General features: G+C 44.1%; 1 protein-coding gene across 1 annotated transcript in view; it reads left to right on the top strand.

Annotated features, from left to right (window-relative positions):
- Positions 1 to 21,976, top strand: part of zmat4a (zinc finger, matrin-type 4a) — a 147,877-nt gene that overhangs the window by 75,877 nt on the left and 50,024 nt on the right. Inside the window, exon 4 of the mRNA XM_020463476.2 lies at positions 8,463 to 8,619. Within this exon, the coding sequence (XP_020319065.2) occupies positions 8,463 to 8,619 (157 nt within the window). The remainder of the gene's footprint in view (positions 1 to 8,462; positions 8,620 to 21,976) is intronic.

Here is a 21,976-nt window from a genome sequence, read left to right as displayed (position 1 = left end):
ATAAAATAAATTGTTTACCTTTGACGATCTTCCTCTGTTTGCAATCCCAATCCTCATTGTTACACAATGAATGGTCTTTTGTTTGATAAAATTCATTTTTATAGCCTAACACGAAACATTTTGTGAACCGCTTGTGTCGTGAATTCCGTCTCATTACATTTTCACTTACTGTAATTTAATTACAGTATCAGAGCAGGTAGTTTCACAGTAGTTAACTGTTGATAACAATAACTTACTGTATAAGCAACAGTAATCCGTTACAGTGAATATTTTCACTCAGCTCAAGAATTCTCAATTAAATATTCAAACACCCAAGCACTATAGTAATAATCACCAGCCAAGGCTTTCTCAGTATAATACAGTTTTATGATGATGAGAGGTGATGTGTGTTTATTTGTGAGGGCTAATCTCATTCCCACATTAATTATAAATTGTCCATTTGGGTGCTATTGCTACTGAAATACCGTCATCGTTACCAATGAAAGTGTTATTGTGAGGGGCTGAGGTTGAACCCAGGTGCAGAGAATGGACCAGATGAGGAATCAATGATTTGGGATTAACGTGAATACTTTACTTGAAAACGAGAATATAATGATAACAGTGATACTGGAAAAAACAACAATTACTAGGACTGGAAAACTCACTCTGGGGACGAACACAGGGAACCAAAATCATGCTACTGCAAAGGGAAACAGAAAACACACCTCTCTCAAAGGGACACACCTGAGTGTAATTAATGTTTCTGGCGCTCTCTGCCGCCCTCTGTTGACAGGTGGAACCATGACAGTACCCCCCCTTTTAGGAGCGGCTCCAGCCGCAGAGCCAGAGCGACCACCACATAGTTGGTTGAAGTCCCAAGCAAGTCCCGGATCCAGGATGTCCCTGCAGGCACCCACGCCCGCTCCTCGGGACCGTAGCCCTCCCAGTCCACCAGGCACTGCAGGGTGCCTTGGACCCGACAATCCTCCAACGGACGCTGGACAGTGTAGGCCGGGCAGCCATCCACAAGTCAAGAGGGTGGAGGGGCAGGTGTGGGCGGGGAGAAGGGAATGGTCATTACCAGCTTGAGACGGGAGACATGGAAGGATGGACAGACCCTCATAGACCTGGAAAGCTGGAGACGATAGGTAATGGGGATGATGGGCTCGGGGTCCCTCTTCTCGTTAGAGACATCGCGTTGGCGGGACAGGGTGTCTGCTTTCTGATTCTTGGATCGATAAGCTAGTGTGAAATAGAACCTGCTAAAAAACAGAGCCCACCTAGCTTGGCAACCGTTCAACCTCTTGGCTTCTTGAATGGAGACCAAGTCCAAAAATCTCCAAAAATGAAAGTCCGTATTGCCCAGCGATAGCCCCGAAACCTGAAGGATCTGGAGAAGGTCTGTATGGAGGAGTGGGCCAAAATCCCTGCTGCAGTGTATGCAAACCTGGTCAAGAACTACAGGAAACGTATGATCTCTGTAATTGCAAACAAAGGTTTCTGTACCAAATATTAAGTTCTGCTTTTCTGATTTATCAAATACTTATGTCATGCAATATAATGCAAATTAATTACTTAAAAATCATACAGTGTGATTTTCTGGATTTTTGTTTTAGATTCCGTCTCTCACAGTTGAAGTGTACCTATGATAAAAATTACAGACCTCTACATGCTTTGTAAGTAGGAAAACCTGCAAAATCGGGAGTGTATCAAATACATGTTCTCCCCACTGTATGTAGCGCTAGCCAGGGGTACCCTAGGATAAGGGGTTCTCGGGAACAGAAATCAACAGAAAATTAAGAGTCTCTGAGTGGTTCACCCCAACCTGCAGTAGAATGGGCTTCGTCTGATATTCCACCTCGCCAGAACCAGACTCAAGGGCTCGAGTCTGCAGCGGGATGGGACAATTCATGCAAGGGATTTGTAATTCTTTAGCGACGTCTTGATCAATGAAATGATCCGCTGCCCCAGAATCCAAGAATACTTGAATCTGGTGCTGACGGTTGTCCGAGTGGAGGGTTGCAGATAGTGACAGACAGTGACTGGGTAGCTGGGGTGAATCTGCACAGCTCGTCAGCTCGTCCTGGTGAGCCCTGGCGGTTCCCGTCAGCTCTAGGCATGCAGCACAGAGATTACTAAGACCTCCGCAGTGGAGGCAACAGCCTTTGCACATGCGCCTGTCACGTTCCTGTGGGCTCAGACGTGTGCATTCCAACTGCAAGGGTTCCTCCATGCTGAGCTCTGTGGGCTTGGGGTGCTCAGGAAACCGGGATGCCGGAGTGGTGTCAAAGACCGCTATCTCACCCATTCTCGGATGCGGTTGTCAAACCTGATTGCCAGCGTTATTAGGGACTCGAGGTCCTCTCCCAGTTCTCGAGCTGCCAGTTCATCCGTGATGGAGTTAGACAGACCCTGGTGGAAAGTGGTTACCAGTGCCTCAGTATTCCACCCACTCTCGACGGCGAGGGTGCTGAACTCAATGGCAAAGTCAGCCACTAGCCTGGCACCCTGGCGGAGTCTAAATAGTCGGCTTGCTGCTTCTCGTCTGCCGACTGGGTGGTCAAAGACTCGACGCAGTGAAGGCTAATATGGAGCTGCAGGATGGTGGCTGCTGTTCCCACACAGCCGTTGCCCATGCCAGGGCCCTGCCCGAGAGCAGAGAGATGATGTAGGCGATCATGGCCCGGTCGGTGTGGAACGAGGAGGACTGTAACTCGAACACCAGAGAGCACTGAGTGAGGAAACTCTTGCATCCACCTGGGTGGTCGTCATTCCGTTCGGGGGCTGGGATCTTGGGTTCCCGGTGCAGGGGCCCTGTATGAACTACGGCGATGCCTGTAGCAATAGGCGATGAAACTGGTGCATTGGCTCCTCCTCGGTTGGGAGCGTGCTGTGGTTGGAGGGAATCAGAAACAGAAAACACCTCTCTTAAAGGGAAATCATAATTAGTAATAGGACACACCTGAGTGTCATTAATGTCTCTAGGACGGTCTTTGTCGTCCCTTGGGGACGGGTGGAACCATGACAGTTATGATTTATGCTTCCCAAATGGCTCCCTATTCCCAATTTAGTGCACTACTTTTGGTCAGGGCCTATAGGGCTCTAGTCAAATGTAATGCACTATATTGGGAATAGGGAGCCATTTGGAATGCAGAGTAACTTTCTAAAACAGTCATAAGTAATTTTCATTAAGACTCATGCAGCATATTATGGCTAATTAATTAAAATAGCTGACTTTTCGGTAAGAGTCAGTACTCAGTACATTACCGCAGCTTGCAAGCTCAGATCTCAAAAAGCAGAGCTGCCAATCACTATCTCCTTAAAGTCATTCCATCTACTTGGCCATCCATGGTGTGAAGACAAGATGACGCTAGCTGTGTTTATAATTGCTTTACACTCAGAATAGCCTGGATGAAGATGAAACCCGCTGTTCATTCCTAATCCCTTCATTAAACAATAAACAGTAGATGAATGATGTGAGAAAGGCTGCTGCTACTGGTTACCTGTTTCAAATAAAAGTGCACAAGATGATAAATGTCACCTCTCAGTTTGCAAAATACATTTTAATTGTCCTATGTGAATATTATTTAAATAGAATAGGGCAACAGTGTCTGTATTCTGTGGCCACAATGTGCTTTGTTCTCAACATTTCACTGATACTCCTCTCATTGAGGTCTTTAAACATATGCAGGTGGAATAAAGTACAGTTCATGTCGTTTGTGATCTTACACACACACACACACACTCACACACACACACTGATGTCTAATGTGAAGGTCAAAGTTTTGTCTGTTTTTTGGGGGGGTATGAGAGAGACGAGAGAGAGCAGCAGTGGTTACAATGTCTGGACCACTCAGTGCCTCCCTGCCTGCCTCCCTGCATGGCCTCAGCTGACAGCAATAGAATGCATTGACCCAGTCTATATTAGGACCAACTTTTTGTCGGTTACTCTTGCACTTGCTGTCCTACTTCCCCCCTATGTGCCTGGAGGTAGATCCGCCAGAGTCATTTGTGGCTTTGTCCGAAATAGCACCTTATTCCCTATTTCAACTGGCGGACCGCAGACCGGATCGGTCAGGCTTCGACCCATGGTTTGATATAAACACACATAAGACATGGAAGATAGTGTAGAATTGCAGGAAATTAGCTTACAATATGCTAAATGTTCCCTCCGCCAACAAGAGGGGTGTGAACAGTTTGGAGTCGCATAGGTTGCAAGGTGAAAGTTTGTTACTATGCTATCCGGACCTTTGCCACCTAGGAAATGTGTGTGTATGGATCTTCTCAAATAGTACTTGAGTACCCATGCCCTATATAAGCTGTTTAGTGCTCTATAAAGGGAATTGGGTGCTATTTGGAACACAGACAGAATATTGAGTGTTTCTTGGCCTACAGAATTATCCCCAGCATCATATCAGCTACTGTATGCAGACCTACAGAGTCTCCAGGAGCATGCATGCACACACGCAAGCACACACACACTCTCTGCTGGAAATCAATGGGAACCTAGACACAGTCTGTTTCATTGGACAATGAAACCTGTTGTGGTGACTTTGATGCAGCAGCACTGGAGAAAAGAAACACAATTGCTGCAGCATGATGGTTCAATGCAGTAATGCATAATACTGTATCTCTTCTTTTTTTGAAGCGCAAGGATATGCTGCTTCTTCGCTTAAACTGAGATGAAAATGTGCAGCTATGGCTTTGAGAGCAAAGATAATATATTGTCTGCAAGCCAAAAATATTATTTTATTATGCCTCACATGAATGGGAATGAAGCATTAACTACAATGACTAGAATCCATTGCGCCTACAGCTACCTGTTCTCATTGGCCGTGTTCGAGAGGATTAAAACCGCAATGCATCATGGGTAAATTGTGACTGACTGACTGATCTACAAATAATTAGTTGTTATTTATGTTGAAAGGTGATTTGTAGATCAGTCAGTCACTTGGAATAAAATAAGTCAAATCAAATCAAATAAAAAAAACATACACAACGACTTAAATATTTCCTTAAAGTAAAGTAATTTGAATAAGGGATGGTTTATTAGTAAGTGATATGCAGTACTGGGCAGTCCCTACCATCATTGGGGTTTTATTAATAGAAAAGTAGACATCATATATGATACTAAAAACAAGTATGTAATATACATAACCAAAATATTGTGTTTAAGTAAAATAATGTGAATAAATGATGGTTAGATTCTAATAGTAATAGTAACGGAAAGTCACTACCATCAATTGTTTTATTCTGTGTTGCTACAGCGTTGAACCCACATAAAGCATTTCTTTTTGAAAGAAAATCAAAACCGAAACTATAAATCGTTCATTGCTGAGCTTTACACACGTTCTCGCCGCCTATAAGTAATGGTTTCATAAGAAGGATTTATTGCTCTGCTACATGAATTACTTATATGTGAATGCAAATGCTAAGCCTAACCCTTCCTGTAACTATTGGTTTCATATGTAAATGAAAATCAATCAGTCAATCAAATGTATTTATAAAGCCCTTCTTACATCAGCTGATGTCACAAAGTGCTGTACAGAAACCCAGCCTAAAACACCAAACAGCAAGCAATGCAGGCGTAGAAGCACGGTGGCTTGGAAAAACTCCCTAGAAAGGCCAAAACCTAGGAAGAAACCTAGAGAGGAACCAGGCTATGAGGGGTGGCCAGTCCTCTTCTGGCTGTGCCAGGTGGAGATGCTAAGCCTATCTATCCTAAGCCCATATGTAAATGTAGATGCTAAGCCTATCCCTTTCTATAACTATTGGTTTCATATGTAAATGCAGATGCTAAGCCTATCCCTTTCTATAACTATTGGTTTCATATGTAATTGTAGATGCTAAGCCTATCCCTTTCTATAACTATTGGTTTCATATGTAATTGTAGATGCTAAGCCTATCCCTTTCTATAACTATTGGTTTCATATGTAAATTTAGATGCTAAGCCTATCCCTTTCTATAACTATTGGTTTCATATGTAAATGCAGATGCTAAGCCTATCCCTTCCTATAACTATTGGTTTCATATGTAAATATAGATGGTAATGCTTCCCTCTTGACAGATGATTCTACCTAATGACTAAGTATTAACACCATGCAACCTGGCTGGCAGCACAGAAACAGTGTGCAGTTACCTCAGCGTTAATTAGATTCTCTGCAATTACCCACTCTCATTTATCTCGTATTAATTAACCATGAAATGATGATTGGCTCAGATTTTATGAAGGTTCATTTCCTGTTATATTTTGGTCTCATTTTCCCATTTATTTTCATTATTTATGGTATGAGGTATGAAATGATAAGAGAGAGCCTGCTCTGCATTAACTGTTCGGGTGAGCTATGTAAGGGAAATGTGTGTGTGTGTGTGTGTGTGTGTGTGTGTGTGTGTGTGTGTGTGTGTGTGTGTGTGTGTGTGTGTGTGCGTGTGCGTGCATACTTGTGTGTGCGCGTCTGTGTGTGCATGCGTACGTGCGTACGTGTGTCCCTGTACGAGAGAGAGAAGCACTGAAGGACATGCTAAGGGCAGGAGGAGGCAGGGGTGCTGTGTATATGTGTGTGTGTCATTGAGTGACTCACAGTGCAGTATCCAGGATGCCTCTCTCTCTCTCTCCACTCAGGCTGCTCTCCTATCAGCACTCAGTCTGTTGGAGTGGTAGTAGTCTGCCATTTTTACTCACCCCTATTATCCAGACAGAAAGTAAGGATCTAGCCCAGATGAACAGTTATGTCTCTGAGAAGGTGTAGGCAGCAGACCCTATGTGTAGACAGTAGACCCTAGGTGTAGACCCTAGGTGTAGACAGTAGACCCTAGGTGTAGACAGTAGACCCTAGGTGTAGACAGCAGACCCTAGGTGTAGACAGCAGACCCTAGGTGTAGACAGCAGACCCTAGGTGTAGACAGCAGACCCTAGGTGTAGACAGCAGACCCTAGGTGTAGACAGCAGACCCTAGGTGTAGACAGCAGACCCTAGGTGTAGACAGCAGACCCTAGGTGTAGGCAGCAGACCCTAGGTGTAGATGACATTTGCATCCAAAATGACACCCGATTCCCTTTATGGTGCACTTATTTGGACCAGAGCCCTGGTCAAAATTTGGGACACATCCACATACTGTCTCTTGCAAGCTAGCAGACCTTAGGCCTAGCCTAGGCTTTCTACATCAGGAATCTTATCTGGCTATCTATACAGGAGAACTGGAGATGTCTGTTGATGTCATGTAATGTGTGACTGTGCCTTAAGGCACAGCATTGTGTCACAGTGTGCTGTAGCCAGATCACTACCCACTATCTCCACTGGGAGATTGAAGTGGAGGAGAATACATGCAAACAAGCGTTGCATTTTAGTCATAGATGGGCTCATCCATCATATGGCTCTTTAAAATTCCTTTCAGTGCAGTGCTGTGAATGTACTATATGAGGGAAATGTATATGAGTAATGCTTTGTGTCTAAAAATGTAAACTGCTTGATTCCAGCCAGCAAAAAAAAAAGTGAAATATGTTTGTGACTGTTGAATTGTGAAAATAATACGTCACAATACAATGAGCTGAAGTCAACTTAAAAAGGAATAATTTTGGTCTGAAGTTTTAATAGTTTTTAATCAGTCTGCCAATGACCCTGCCTGGTGGGGTCGTTTCCTGGTAGAAATGGCTGCGTCTGTCTCCTGGCAGCCAAGTGCATTTAGCTCTCTCGTTCTCTCTTTATCTCTCTCGTTCTCACTCTATCCCTTTCACTCACTTTCTCAATATATCTCTTTCTTCATCTCTCTCTCTCTCCCTGTCTTTACTTACTGTATCTGTCTTCCTCCACTCTCTCTCTCTCTCTCTCTTCCCCCTCTCTCTCTCTCTCTCTCTCTCCGCCCCCTCTGATTCCCCCCTCTCTCTGTCAGGATAATGTGTTTCTGCAGCAGGCGGGCAGCACAGATGGAGTCTCCGGGAGCGGTCCTCATCCCATCACTCCCCACTTTGTATTACTCCATACAACTGCTGAATTACCTCCATTTGCATCCCACCAGGAACCAAATGATCAAGCCCACGAGGAGTGTAGATTGTTTCTGTCCCCTGGAACTGTGGCGTATAGAGCTTACTGATGTGCTCAGTGTACAGCTGGCCCCTAAGCACCATGCTGCTCTAACCTACAGGGTTTGGAAAGTATTTGCTGGGGCTGGTTTATACTGTACACCACACACAGTGTATACATACACACCACGCATTGATGAATCGTGTCATTTTTTTTGTTATATTCAGGTGTCCATTTATCCCTAAAATGTCTGATTCTGTGCAGCAAAGCTTTGTGTGAAAAATAAACAACATCCTCCTTCATGCAGGGAGAGATTTGTTTTGTTTTTACTATTTGTTGGCTGATAGCCTTTTTTACTGAACCTGTGTGTGTGTGTGTGTGTGTGTGTGTGTGTGTGTGTGTGTGTGTGTGTGTGTGTGTGTGTGTGTGTGTGTGTGTGTGTGTGTGTGTGTTTTCCTTACAGGGCAGTGAGGAGGGAGACGTGGACAAGAACAAGTGTTGCACACTGTGTAACATGTCCTTCACCTCAGCAGTGGTGGCACAGTCACATTACCAAGGCAAAATCCACGCCAAGAGACTAAAGCTGCTGCTGGGGGAGCAGCCTGCCATCACAGCAAAAGGTTTGTGTCTCTTTCTCTCTCTCTCTCTCCCTCTCTCTCACTCTCACTCTCTCTCTCACTCTCTCTCTCACTCTCTCTCTCACTCTCTCAATTTATTAGCATGGGAAACATATGTTTACAATGCCAAAGCAAGTGAAATGGATAAACAAAAGTATCTCTCTCTAACTCATTCTCATTTACAGACTAAGCAGCTGCATTTTGTTTCCCTGTGTGATGACATCAGATAATCCGATGAGATTTGCAGTGACAGATGTGACAGAGATGTTTACCACAGAGATCTATGTTACGACAGATGTGCTTGTCCTCACACACAAAGGTGCTAGCTTTGACAAGCAAACAAGTAGGCAGGCAGAAAGGCAGAAAGCCACAGGTAGACTTTGGGATACCAGCTCACCTAGCTTGCTAAAACAGAGAGAGGAGCTGCAGCTCGTGTGTGTGGACTGGTGAAGAATCTAATTTTATCTCTTTTTTTTTGTCCGTGGGTGTTTTGATTAGATCCAATCATCGTCTGCTGCAGCACCTCAGGGTTGAGGAAAGTCTGGACGATATTGTAAACCACAGCAGCTGCTCCCCGCGCCGCAAATCTGTTTACAAATTGACAGTTGAGAGAATAATGAAAGCTGGCCATGGGGGAAATTAGGATTAGAAAAAATAACCACACTTTTATTTAATCAGATCACTCCCCCTTATGCAACACCTGAGACCTGGATATCCAGAGAGGATGCAGGAAGTGAATACAAAAATGGTTTATTTGGGGTATCCTTTCTCTTAAGAATATCTATACTGATGGTACGTTTTATTTCACGTGTCTGTTAATTCAGATATCCTTGACCAAAACTTTTACTTTAGCTTAGTGTAAAGCCCTCTGTGCTTTTTGTTTGAGTCTGTGCAATAGCCCACTAATTGTTAGTTAGTGGAGAATCAGACTGATTCAATACATGGTTTGTGTTAATAGAAAAGAGATGCCAAGCCCTGAAACTGCCACAATTCTCATCGTAGCAGTCGTTGCCTGAGTCTCTGTCTGTGTGGGTGTGTTTGTGTGTGTAAATGTTTCTTTGTCAGTTCTATATGTAGCCAAAGAGTTGTACAAATGCAGCACATAAAGCAGAAACATATCTAGGCCCAGTCCCAGTCAGTTACCCTGGAAGCTCAGGCTTGTTTTTCCTTCAGCGCTTTCTGTTCTGGGAACACTGCTTTCCTCCTCCTACTCTCGTCTTATCCTCCATTCAGACCCCTTTCGATAACACTTTATTTGGATGGTCCATTTGTAAATGCTCTACAGACTATCAGTAACATTTCAACTATCTACTAACCCTAACCTTAACCCTTACCCTTAAACCTAACCCTAACTGTAACCTTAGCAAGCAGTTGCTTATCAACAGATGGACCATCCGGACTTTCCAAATAAACTGTGACCCCCTTTCTCCCAGTGAGTCCACACTCAGGGTATGAGGGCAGAGCAGCAGAGGCACCCTTTCGCCGCACATCATCATCCATCAGCATTCACGCTGCCTGGCCCTTGGCTGTAACTGACCCCAGGAGTCAGGTCAAATTGTGTGTGGTACCGAAAGGACCCTATTCTCAAAGAAAAACCATTTGAAAAGGAAAATGATAAACAAAGCAGCTGACTAGCTTAAAAGCTCTTTGGTTCACGAGTGACGTGTGTTTAACCCTGATACATGTTGTTTTGTAGAATTCACACATGGATGTGTTGTACACATGGACCACGTGTTACTCAGAATTGGACAATCCAGTTAATATTCCCGGTATTCCATGATCAGACCTTGTGTCCCACGATGTGGCAGGAATTATTCTGCATTTAATATGTGCATTAGGGCATCCCTTTAAAGATAAGGCTTTTGTGCCATAAATAATATGGTGGTGGAGACCTAGAGGGAGGGAGAGTAGTGGTCGCTTCCAAGCAGGGTGAGGCATGTCTCTGCAGCCTTCATCAACCATTACAGGCCTGAACCCCTCTCCTCCTCCTTGCCCCTCCCCCCTCTTCCTCCTCCCCCTTGCTTCGTCCTCTTTGTCCTTCTCCCCTCCTCCTCAACCTCCTTCTCCTTCTCTGTCATGATGTTGGTGACATAACCACCTCCTCAGCCTGCAGCTTCAGGGAGCTACTGTAACCATGGTGCAGGAAGTAGAGTATACTGCAATCAAGGTTTTACAATCAGTGTGGCATTATGTTTTGTTTCCGCTTGATTTCCTTAAACTGAGGAAGTGCTCTGCTGTGGTATTTAGAGACAGCAGGGAATCAGCAGTACAGTAGCATACTGGGTCATGTTAGTAGGGAGGTTACTAGGGGACAGAAGCGTTATTCCTCATAGAGTGAGCTGTGTCTCGCTCCTTCCTTCGTAAAACCTTGGTTACTTTACATAACATTTTGATTTATTTGGTATAACGTATGCTGATTGCTGATACTGTAAAATAGAGGTTCGATAAAACTCTGTTCTGCTGTGTCTGCTATTTCCCCTCATGCCTCCCTGTCTGTCACTGACAGATTCAGTCATTAACCACGCCATCTGTGGCCAATGGTTCGGAACAGAGGATGCTCCTCTCCCAACCGAGGGAGGCCAGACAGAGCAATCAATCGCACTGTCACCCAACAAATACAGCTAGAGCCACAGACAGACAGACAGACCCCCCCCCCCCCAGACCCCAGACCCCAGCCACAGTGTCAGATTGTAGCCACTGTACTAAACCCATAACCCACTTCACCTACAGTAAACACATGAATGATTTAATATATAACACCTCCATTCTCCTGCAGAATGACAGGACAATCGACAGTATGTGTAGGTTGGAGATGCTAGCTTCTGCACACTTAAATATGCTAGCTGCTGAAATTAATGGATTTATTGAGAACTACTTTTGTGCACTACACCCATAGGGCTCTGGTCAAAAGTAGTGCACTATATAGGAAATAGGGTACCATTTGGAAGGCAGAAAATGTCCGGAAGATAAATCCACCAGGGCATCAGGAAGCCTGAGTTTATTGATTTCTACATAATGAACATTATTGAAGTGGCCGGGTGCCTCTGTTAATCCTCCCGTCTCCAAGGGAACTGTTGTTTCAGCCTTTTCCGCCTTCAGCCAATAACACAAAACACAAAACTCCAGGATCTGCAGCTCTGTTGTTTCAGCCTTTCAGCCTTCAGCCAATGACACCTCACTCTGGCTGCGTCCTGAGTGACACACTATTCCTATTCCTATATAGTGCACTACTTTCAACCGACTTTTGGTCGTAGTACTGCACTATATAGGGAAAGGCATTCACCCCAACTAGAGGTGGCCCCCTCAGTTTCATTTGGACATCAGTGAGCCCCCTCAGAAAACAAAATGGTGCTTGACGCCCTCTGGGCACACACATCCAACCACAACCACTGCTAGAGCTGCTTATATTCAGGATAGCTTTACTCTAGATTCCCTCTCCTTTTATGGTATGTGTGAGATGAAGTATGACTGTATAAATGATTATGCCCTTTTAGTTGAACTCCTCATAGACTTGGTTAGTTGTATGGTAATATGTGTGCATAATCACTGACCCAAATACGGTTGCTACATGCTTTCACATGCTTCTTTAGTCTAAGGTTAATCGTTAGCACACTGAGCTGTCCAATTTCCGCCTCTGCTAATGCTGTTTTTGACTTGGGTAGCTCTGAATAAACGTTAATTCACCATTAGTATTCTTATGTCCCGTAATATCCCAAATGGCTAATCACTTTCTCTGAGCACTGTCGACAGCTTATATTGAACATTTCTGTCCGGTCTCCAAGCTCCAACAGGCAATGAATGAGCAGAATAGTTTGAATGTCATTTCCCTAGAACCACAACAGCATAATGCTGGAATATATTTTCTCCACATTTGGTTAAGTACGGCATTCATTCGAGTTAATTGTGAAATAATTTTGAGAAAGCACATTCTGAAGTTTATGACCTTGGGTTTTTAGCATCATTACATCTAATGGAAAGGCTAGCTGCTGCACACCTAAGGATCCATTACGGTATATGATCCCAGTAAATGTACCATCTGAACCTGGATGCAGCCCTGCATGGTTCACGCGTAGTTGATTAAAAACCCTATAGTAGGGCTGTCAAACTCATTCCATGGAAGGCCTAGTGTCTGCTGTTTTTTATTATTTTTTATTAACCCCTACACGACAATGTGAGGGGGAGTTCCTTACTAATTAATGACCTTAATTCATCAATTAAGTACAAAGGAGGAGTGAAAACCAGTACTGGTTCTGTCTAATAAACAGCTGTTGTGTTTGTTTGGTTTGTTTTTCATGGACTGCACAGCTTGCATGTGGTCTCGCCCGCCTGGAAGTGTGTATTGAGAAAATATTTAGTTTTCTTCTGTACGGGGGGGGGGGATAAGGCAGAGGGGGATAGAAAGCCCTGAAGGGAAGGTTTTGTAGGAACAGATAAATACACAGAATTCAGAACACTTTGATCCTTCTCTTTTTTGATCTGATTCTGAATCTCAACAGATTTCTAAATATTAATTCAGAATAAGACTGCACTGTATATGTGTGCTCTGAATGCTGTTCAATATCCTGTTTTTATATGAAGCAAAAGGTGGTTATTTTCTTATTGGACACTAAAGCTATACCATAAAGAGGATGAAGATATTAGTTGGCCTTCGCTTCAGATGAAATGCAGCTTGAGTTTAGCATCCTTAGCCATTTGGGTTATTTGCATACTGTACCTGAAAAAGAAATGACCAATTCCACTGCCTACAGTGTGATGGGTGTATTTAGGTCATTGCTTTATGCTAGTTTATGCAGATAGAATAAAGACGCCTCCTTAGGATTTCTCTCTCTCTCTCTCTCTCTCTCTCTCTCTCTCTCTCTCTCTCTCTCTCTCTCTCTCTCTCTCTCTCTCTCTCTCTCTCTCTCTCTCTCTCTCTCTCTCTCTCTCTCTCTCCACACATTTCTTGTTAACAAACTATAGTTTTGGTAAGTCGGTTAGGACATCTACTTGCATGCATGACACAAGTAATTTTTCCAACAATTGTTTACAGACAGATTATTTCACTTATAATTCACTGTATCGCAATTCCAGTGGGTCAGAAGTTTACATACACTAAGTTGACTGTGCCTTTAAACAGCTTGGAAAATTCCAGAAAATTACGTCTTGGCTTCTGATAGATAGGCTAATTGACATAATTTGAGTCAATTGGAGGTGTACCTGTGGATGTATTTCAAGGCCTACCTTCAAACTCAGTAACTCTTTGCTTGACATCATGGGAAAATCAAATGAAATCAGCCAAGACCTCAGAACATTTTTTGTAGACCTCCACAAGTCTGGTTCATCCTTGGGAGCAATTTCCAAACGCCTGAAGGTAACACGTTCATCTATACAAACAATAGCAATAGTATGCAAGTATAAACACCATGGGACCACTCAGCCATCATACTGCTCGGGAAGGAGACGCGTTCTGTCCACGGTGGCGGCTCTGGCGCGGGACGTGGACCCATCTCCACCATAGTCTTAGTCCGCTTTTTTAGCGTCCTTTGAGTGGCGACCCTCGCCGCCGACCTTGGCCTAGTAACCCTAACAAAGGGCCCACCTGGACTGAGGGGTGCCTCATTACTGAGGAAGCTCAGGACCGAAGGGTAGCTCAGGACTGAGGGGTAGCTCAGGACTGAGGGGTAGCTCAGGACTAAGAGGTAGCTCAGGCAGGTTGACGGCTCTGGCGAATCCTGGCTGAAAGGCGGCTCTGGCGGATCCTGGCTGAATGGCGGCTCTGGCGGATCCTGGCTGACTGGTGGCTCTGGCTGATCCTGGCTGACTGGCGGCTCTGGCAGATCCTGGCTGACTGGCGGCTCTGGCAGATCCTGGCTGACTGGCGGCTCTGGCAGATCCTGGCTGACTGGCGGCTCTGGCAGATCCTTGCTGACTGGCGGCTCTGGCAGATCCTGGCTGACTGGCGGCTCTGGCAGATCCTGGCTGACTGGCGGCTCTGGCAGATCCTGGCTGACTGGCGGCTCTGGCAGATCCTGGCTGACTGGCGGCTCTGGAAGATCCTGGCTGACTGGCGGCTCTGGAGGCTCCATGCTTACTGGCGGCTCTCGCGGCTCCATGCTGACTGGCGGCTCTGGCGGCTCATGACAGATGGGGGCTCTGGCGGCTCATGACAGACGGGCGGCTCTGGCGGCTCATGACAGACGGGCGGCTTTGGCGGCTCATGACAGACGGGAGACTCTAGCAGCTCTGGACAGACGGGAGACTCTAGCAGCTCTGGACAGACGGGAGACTCTAGCAGCTCTGGACAGACGGGAGACTCTAGCGGCTCTGGACAGACGGGCAGCTCCGGCAACGCTGGACAGAGGAGCTCTGTCGCCTCTGGACTGAGGGGCGGAAGCTCTGGCAGCGCCAGACAGGCGGGAGACTCCGGCTGCGCTGGAGAGGAGGAAGGCTCTGGCAGTGCTGGACAGGCGAGGCGCACTGTAGACCTGGTGCGTGGTGCCGGCACTGGTGGTACTGGGCCGAGGACACACACCTCAGGGCGAGTACAGGGAGGAGGAACAGGGAGTACTGGGCACGCACAGGAAGCCTGGTGCGGGGGGCTGCCACCGGAGGGCTGGTTCATGTAGGTGGCACTGGATAGACCGGACCGTGCAGGTGCACTGGAGCTCTTGAGCACCGAGCCTGCCCAACCTTACCTGGTAGAATGCTCCCGGTCGCCCTGCCAGTGCAGCGAGGTGGAATAGCCCGCACTGGGCTGTGCAGGCGAACCGGGGACATTATGCGTAAGGTTGGTGCCATGTACGCACTTGGCTCGATACCCACTCTAGCCCGGCCGATGCGAGGAGCTGGTATGTACCGCACCGGGCTATGCACCCACACTGGGGACACCGTGCGCTCCACAGCATAACACGGTGCCTGCCCGGTCTCGCCATACTTCCTGTGTGCCCCCCCCCCCCCCAATACATTTTTGGGGCTGACACCCAGCCCTGCTTCCGTGCTGCCTCTTCAAACCGCCGCCTCTCCGCTTTGGCTGCCTCCAGCTCTGCCTTGGGGCGGCGATATTCACCCGTGTCCAGGGTCCATCACCGTCCAACTCGTCCTCCCATGTCCATTCCTCCTTGCACTGCTCCTCCTGCCTGTCCTGCTGCACCTTGGGGCGGCGACACTCCCCTGGCTTTGCCCAGGGTCCTCTCCCGTCGAGGATTTCCTCCCACGTCCAGAAGTCCTGATTGCGCTGCTCCTGCTGGCGCTGCCTGTCACCACGCTGCTTGGTCCTGTTGTGGTGGGTGATTCTGTCACGGCTTTCTTCCTGGGAAGGTGAGGCGGACCCAAACGCAGCGTGGTTATAGTTCATGGTTCTTTATTAAGAAAACTCAAACATGAACAAACTACAAAACAATAAACGTGAAAATCGTAACAGTCCTAACTGGTGCATAAAACACAAAGACAGGAAACAATCACCCACAAAATACCCAAAGAATATGGCTGCCTAAATATGGTTCCCAATCAGAGACAACAATAAACACCTGCCTCTGATTGAGAACCAATCTAGGCAACCATAGACTTACCTAGACACCTAAACTGAACACAACCCCATAAATCTACAAAAAAAACTAGACAAGACAAAAAACATAAATCACCCATATCACACCCTGGCCTAACCAAAATAATAAAGAAAACAAAGATAACTAAGGCCAGGGCGTGACAACAAACCTGACTCAGTTACGCCATCTCTGCCAGGAGGAATGGGCCAAAATTCACGCAACTTATTGTGGGAGGCTTGTGGAAGGCTACCCGAAACATTTGACCCAAGTTAAACAATTTAAAGGCAATGCTACCAAATTCTAATTGTGAGTGTATGTAAACGTCTGACCCACTGGGAATGTGATGAAAGAAATAAAAGCTGAAATAAATTATTCTCTCTATTATTCTGACATTTCACATTCTTAAAATAAAGTGGTGATCCTAACTGACCTTAAGACAGGGAATTTTTACTAGGGTTAAATGTCAGGAATTGTTAAACTGAGTTTAAATGTATTTGGCTAAGGTGTAGGTAAACTTCCGACTTCAACTGTATACCAAATGTTATTCCATGCAAATTGGTTTGCAATGCAACTTAACCCATACATCTTTATACAATCCCCCAGGGTAATAAATAATATGAGAATTAATGTTCCCAACAACAATAAGAATCAATTCCAGAAATTCTATGGTGTCAATGGTGTAGCAATGATACAGTTTGCCATTCATTTTCTTTAGATTTATTTAACTAACCCTTTTAATTATTAGATTTAACCCATGGTGTGTCACTCTAACGCGCATGATAAGCTTAATTAATTCACCTTCACATCTCATCAAACAGCAAAAAGCTTATCAGTGTAACAGACATTTATGTTCGAGGTCTATTAAATAACTGCCATGGTGCCATTTGGAAGCGATCTAGCTTACTTATGATGTCTCCTTTACTTGATGATAATGAATGACATCCATCAGTTCTGCTCTACTGCTGTCTGATTACAAAAAAAATCTATTTGTCAGATTTCCTAAAATGCAAATGTTTTCCCCAGCCACCACTTTTTCAGAGGTGATAACAAATTATATAAAAACCTTAAGTCTTAAATCTAATGACAGTGAGTGTCAGTCTGAGTTTTGTTTACTGCAGAAAGAATTTGAGGAAAGATATGACTGACACTTCCTTTGTTCACACAGGTAAACAAGGTACTGTAGATCCTTCAGAAAATACTCATTTGAATGGCTGAAAGATGGAAAGAAAGCAAAGTGGCGAGGGGATGAAGTGGGGGGAAAAGGATGGCAGTAATTCGAGAGAATTTTGACAATTTTATATTAGTTCTTCTACTTGCCCCTTACCTGCTCCAAATGCACTGCTTCTTTTTTATTGAGTCCCCCTGTTACTTCCCACTCTCATTATATGCTTTCTTTGTTACCTTGCGGCAACAAGGTCAGAGTGTGTCCCAAATGGCAGCTGATTGCCTATATAGTGCACTACTTTTGACCAGGGCCCATAGCGTATTCCCTTTGCCAGTCAACAAAGTAGCTGTCCTTTGCTGCAAAGGTCACGAGTCCATCTTCTTAACGGTGTTATACCCTCCTCTGCCTGCTGTTTTCTCCTCTCCATTTGTTTTTTTAATTCCAAGTACCTATACATATCTCTCTGCTCTGGAGAATGGATGGCTGTGCAGTTATTTACAGAGTCTGGGATCTCTCACAGAACAATGCAGAACAGTTATCACACCCCCCAAAAAGGGTGAATGATGAATGGGACTGGGGCCACCCCCAGTGAGGATAAAGACTTTAGGTATAAATAGGTGGCTGCTATCGTAATTAATGGGTTGTCTGAATGACGCAGGACTGGTGGTTATTAAGAGTAAGCTATAAGGCTCGGATGTGTATTTTGGGATGTCATTTTGGGTTGTCATTCTCATTGCTGTGATTACAGTGGGCTACAGAGAGCAACCTGAAGTAAAATTACTGTGATAATGGCTAATGGTGGAGGCTTTGTTTTCCCCATGGGCCCTGGTCAAAATAATTGCACTATACAGGGAATAGGGTGCCATTTTGGATGTATCCTTTGATAGGGTCCTGTTGTCACAGTGGATAGCTTAATTTCCCCCATTGCTTATTTGCATCCAGTAATTATGAAGTTGTTCTAGTAATTTATAAAAATGTAGGATAAATATTCCTATCAAAGGTTTATTAGCATTCTGTGTTTTATTTCCTACTTCTTAGTCTAACCAGGACTGGAATCAACATACAGTCTCTCTACATCACTACTAACTAAGATCACAATAGTAAATGCATCCTGTAGATTATTCACTCATTGACTAATATCTCTTGTAAATGTTTTCATCTTCACAACAGAGGTCCACGTACTGATACAATACTTCCACATATAGTTAATTTTAATGCAGGAGAATGCATCTACTTTCAAAATGACGGAGGCTAATCAGAGGCTAAATAAAGAACCACTGCCTTAGATTTGACAAAAAAAATAACTTTATTTATTTTCAGTCCAAAAACTACAACCTTTTCCCTGAGCCTGAATTTGATGGATGTTTTCCCTAAACCTCAGAGCAGCTCAGTCGATACTGTAACATGTCACTGCTGCTGGGGGAGGTTGATATCCGTGGTGTAACAACAAGCAGACACAGTCAAAACCACTCAGGCGCCTTTGCCCAGCTCCTCTGCCCAGGCTGTACATTTTATGGTTCAACTGGTTAGCACATTAGGCTCCTGTCACAAAAATAATAACTGACACGTTTTGGTTATTCTTTCCTTCCGAATGGCATTTGACCAAAATGCCCGTCTCAGAAGTTATTTGGTTGTCAAGAGGAAAAGCCGGCCTTGTTGACCCAAAGTGTCATGCAATTCATCTCTTTTTTACACTTGCTACTTAAACTTTAAACCAACCTGAAGAGTCTAATGACAATAATTAGCATTTATGAAATGTGCCTTGGGGATCTGAGTGTTTTTGTTTGGTAGCCTAGTGGGTACTGTAAATGTCACAGCCACAATTATTAATGACATAAAGAGCTGCCCTTTATAAATTATTCAGGAAATGGTTGACAGGACAAATGCTGATAACTTCACAAGCTATGAATAACAGCATGATGATGATACCATGGTAGAAAACAGAGTTTGATTGTAGATTATTAGCTTCAGCCACCTCCATTATTGATAAAGAGGAGAAAAAAGACTATTAAATAAATAATATTAACACTGAGCTATATTGTATGCTCAAACAAATGGGGAAATTATATTATTTTACACTAACACAACTGCTCAGAGAAAGATGTTTTATTTAACACGTCATCTTTTATTTAAAAAATTAAGATCGGTGTCAAAATGATTGGCACCCCTGTTTTCATTACTTTGTGCACCCTCTTGAAGGATAATGGCACTGAGCCTTTTTCTATCATGTTTAGTGAGATTGGAGAACACATTGGGAGGGATCTTATACCAGAACCTTTGATCTGTACTTATGGTCTGCCCTCTTCAATTCAAACCACAGGTTTTCAATGGGGTTCAAGTTAATTGTTGCCAATGAACAATTTCTTTATGGATTTTGATGTGTGCTTGGGGTTATTGTCTTGCTGGAAGATCCATTGTGGCCAAGTTTCAACCTCCAGGCAGAGGCAAATAGGTTTTTTGGCTAAAATGTCCTGGTACTTGGAAAAGTTCATGATGCCGTTGACCTTAACAAGGGCCCCAGGATCAGTGGAAGTAAAACAGACCCATAACATCAAAGATCCAAAACCATATTTTACAGTAGTTGGTTTTCTTCACATGCATCCTTCTTTCGATGCCAAACCTACCGCTGATTTTTATGGCCAAATGGCTCTATTTCCGTCTCATCTGACCATAACACCAAGTCCCAACTAAGTCCCAATGCCATTTAGCAAAGTCCAGGCGTTTAAATGTTGGTTACACTTAACAAAGGCTTTTTTCTGGCAACCCTTCCCAACAGCCTATTGGCATGGAGGTGGTGTCTGATTGTACATTTGTAGACCCCAAGGTGCGACTAAGTTTGGTAATTCTCTAACTGTGGCCCTTGGATTCCCCTTTGCTTCCCGAACCATCTTCCTCACTGTGCGTGGGGAAAACATACACATACATCCTTCTCCAGTAAGTTTACCTCTGTTTCAATGATTTTAAGCTTCTTAATTATTGCCCTAATAATGCTAAACGGTATGTTAGGTTTTTCTTGCATTTTTTTAGCCTACTGTTGGTTTTATGAAGGTCAATAACCATTTGTCTCTTTTTGTTTGTGAGTTATTTGCAGCTCTACTTATTTTTAGGTGACACTTTAAAGAGCAACAACTGTTGGAATTTATGTTTTTTTTATATAGAGAATTCATGCAGAGAATTCATGCAGAGAATTCATGCAGAGAATTCATGCAGGGGCATGCATCTACCTTCAAATTGATCAGAGGCTATGTAAAGAACCACTGCCCTAGATTTGACAAAAAAATGACTTTATTTTCAGCCTGAATTTGATGGATGTTTTCCCTAAACCTCAGAGCAGCTCAGTCGATACTGTAACATGTCACTGCTGCTGGGGGAGGTTGATATCCGTGGTGTAACAACAAGCAGACACAGTCAAAACCACTCAGGCGCCTTTGCCCAGCTCCTCTGCCCAGGCTGTACATTTTATAGTTCAACTGGTTAGCACATTAGGCTCCTGTCACAAAAATAATAACTGACACATTTTGGCAGTTATTCTTTCCTAAACCTCAGAAGTTATTTGGGTTGTCAAGAGGAAAAGCCGGCCTTGTTGACCCAAAGTGTCATGCTCTTTTTTAAACTTGCTACTTAAACTTTAAACCAACCTGAAGAGTCTAATGACAATAATTTGCATTTATGAAATGTGCCTTGGGGATCTGAGTGTTTTTGTTTGGTAGCCTAGTGGGTACTGTAAATGTCACAGCCACAATTATTAATGACATAAAGAGCTGCCCTTTATAAATTATTCAGGAAATGGTTGACAGGACAAATGCTGATAACTTCACAAGCTATGAATATCAGCATGATGATGATACCATGGCAGAAAACAGAGTTTGATTGTAGATTCTTAGCTTCAGCCACCTCCATTATTGATAAAGATGAGAAAAAAGACTATTAAATAAATAATATTAACACTGAGCTATATTGTATGCTCAAACAAATGGGGAAATTATATTATTTTACACTAACACAACTGCTCAGAGAAAGACGTTTGATTTAACAAGTGATCTTTTATAAAACATTGGGAGGGATCTTAGACCAGAACCTTTGATATGCGCTTATGGATAGACCTCTTCAATTCAAACAGCAGGTTGTCAATGGGGTTCATGTTAATTGTTGCCAATTAACAATTTCTTTGTGGATTTTGATGTGTGCTTGGGGTTATTGTCTTGCTGGAAGATACATTGTGACCAATGAGGCAACCAGGTTTTTGGCTAAAATGTGCGTGGGGAAAACATACACATGCATCCTTCTCCAGTCAGTGAGCGAGAGAGAGCGAGAGAGAGAAGTCTGCCCCAATGTCATAGGTTAGTTTCTGAAATACATGTTCAACCTTTCAGGGGGGTTGTCTTTCTCTTGCAGGATAATGACGACGTACAAGTGAGTCTACAGTCACATTGTCTCTGAGTCTGAGTGGTGATGGTGTATAACCAGACTGGTGCCCAACAGTACCCCGAGTAGGCGCTCTGGCTTTCCAAATGTGTAGGTTGTTGTAGTGGATGTTCAGGTGATGTCTCGTAATCATGTTTTTAAAATTTTATTTAATTTGACCTTTATTTAACTAGGCAAGTCAGTTAAGAACAAATTCTTATTTTCAATGACGGCCTAGGAACAGTTGGTTTACTGCCTTGTTCAGGAG

The sequence above is a fragment of the Oncorhynchus kisutch genome, linkage group LG3, assembly GCF_002021735.2.
Source record: "Oncorhynchus kisutch isolate 150728-3 linkage group LG3, Okis_V2, whole genome shotgun sequence".
Lineage (NCBI taxonomy): Eukaryota > Metazoa > Chordata > Actinopteri > Salmoniformes > Salmonidae > Oncorhynchus > Oncorhynchus kisutch.
This window is presented reverse-complemented; position numbering and strand designations above follow the sequence as displayed.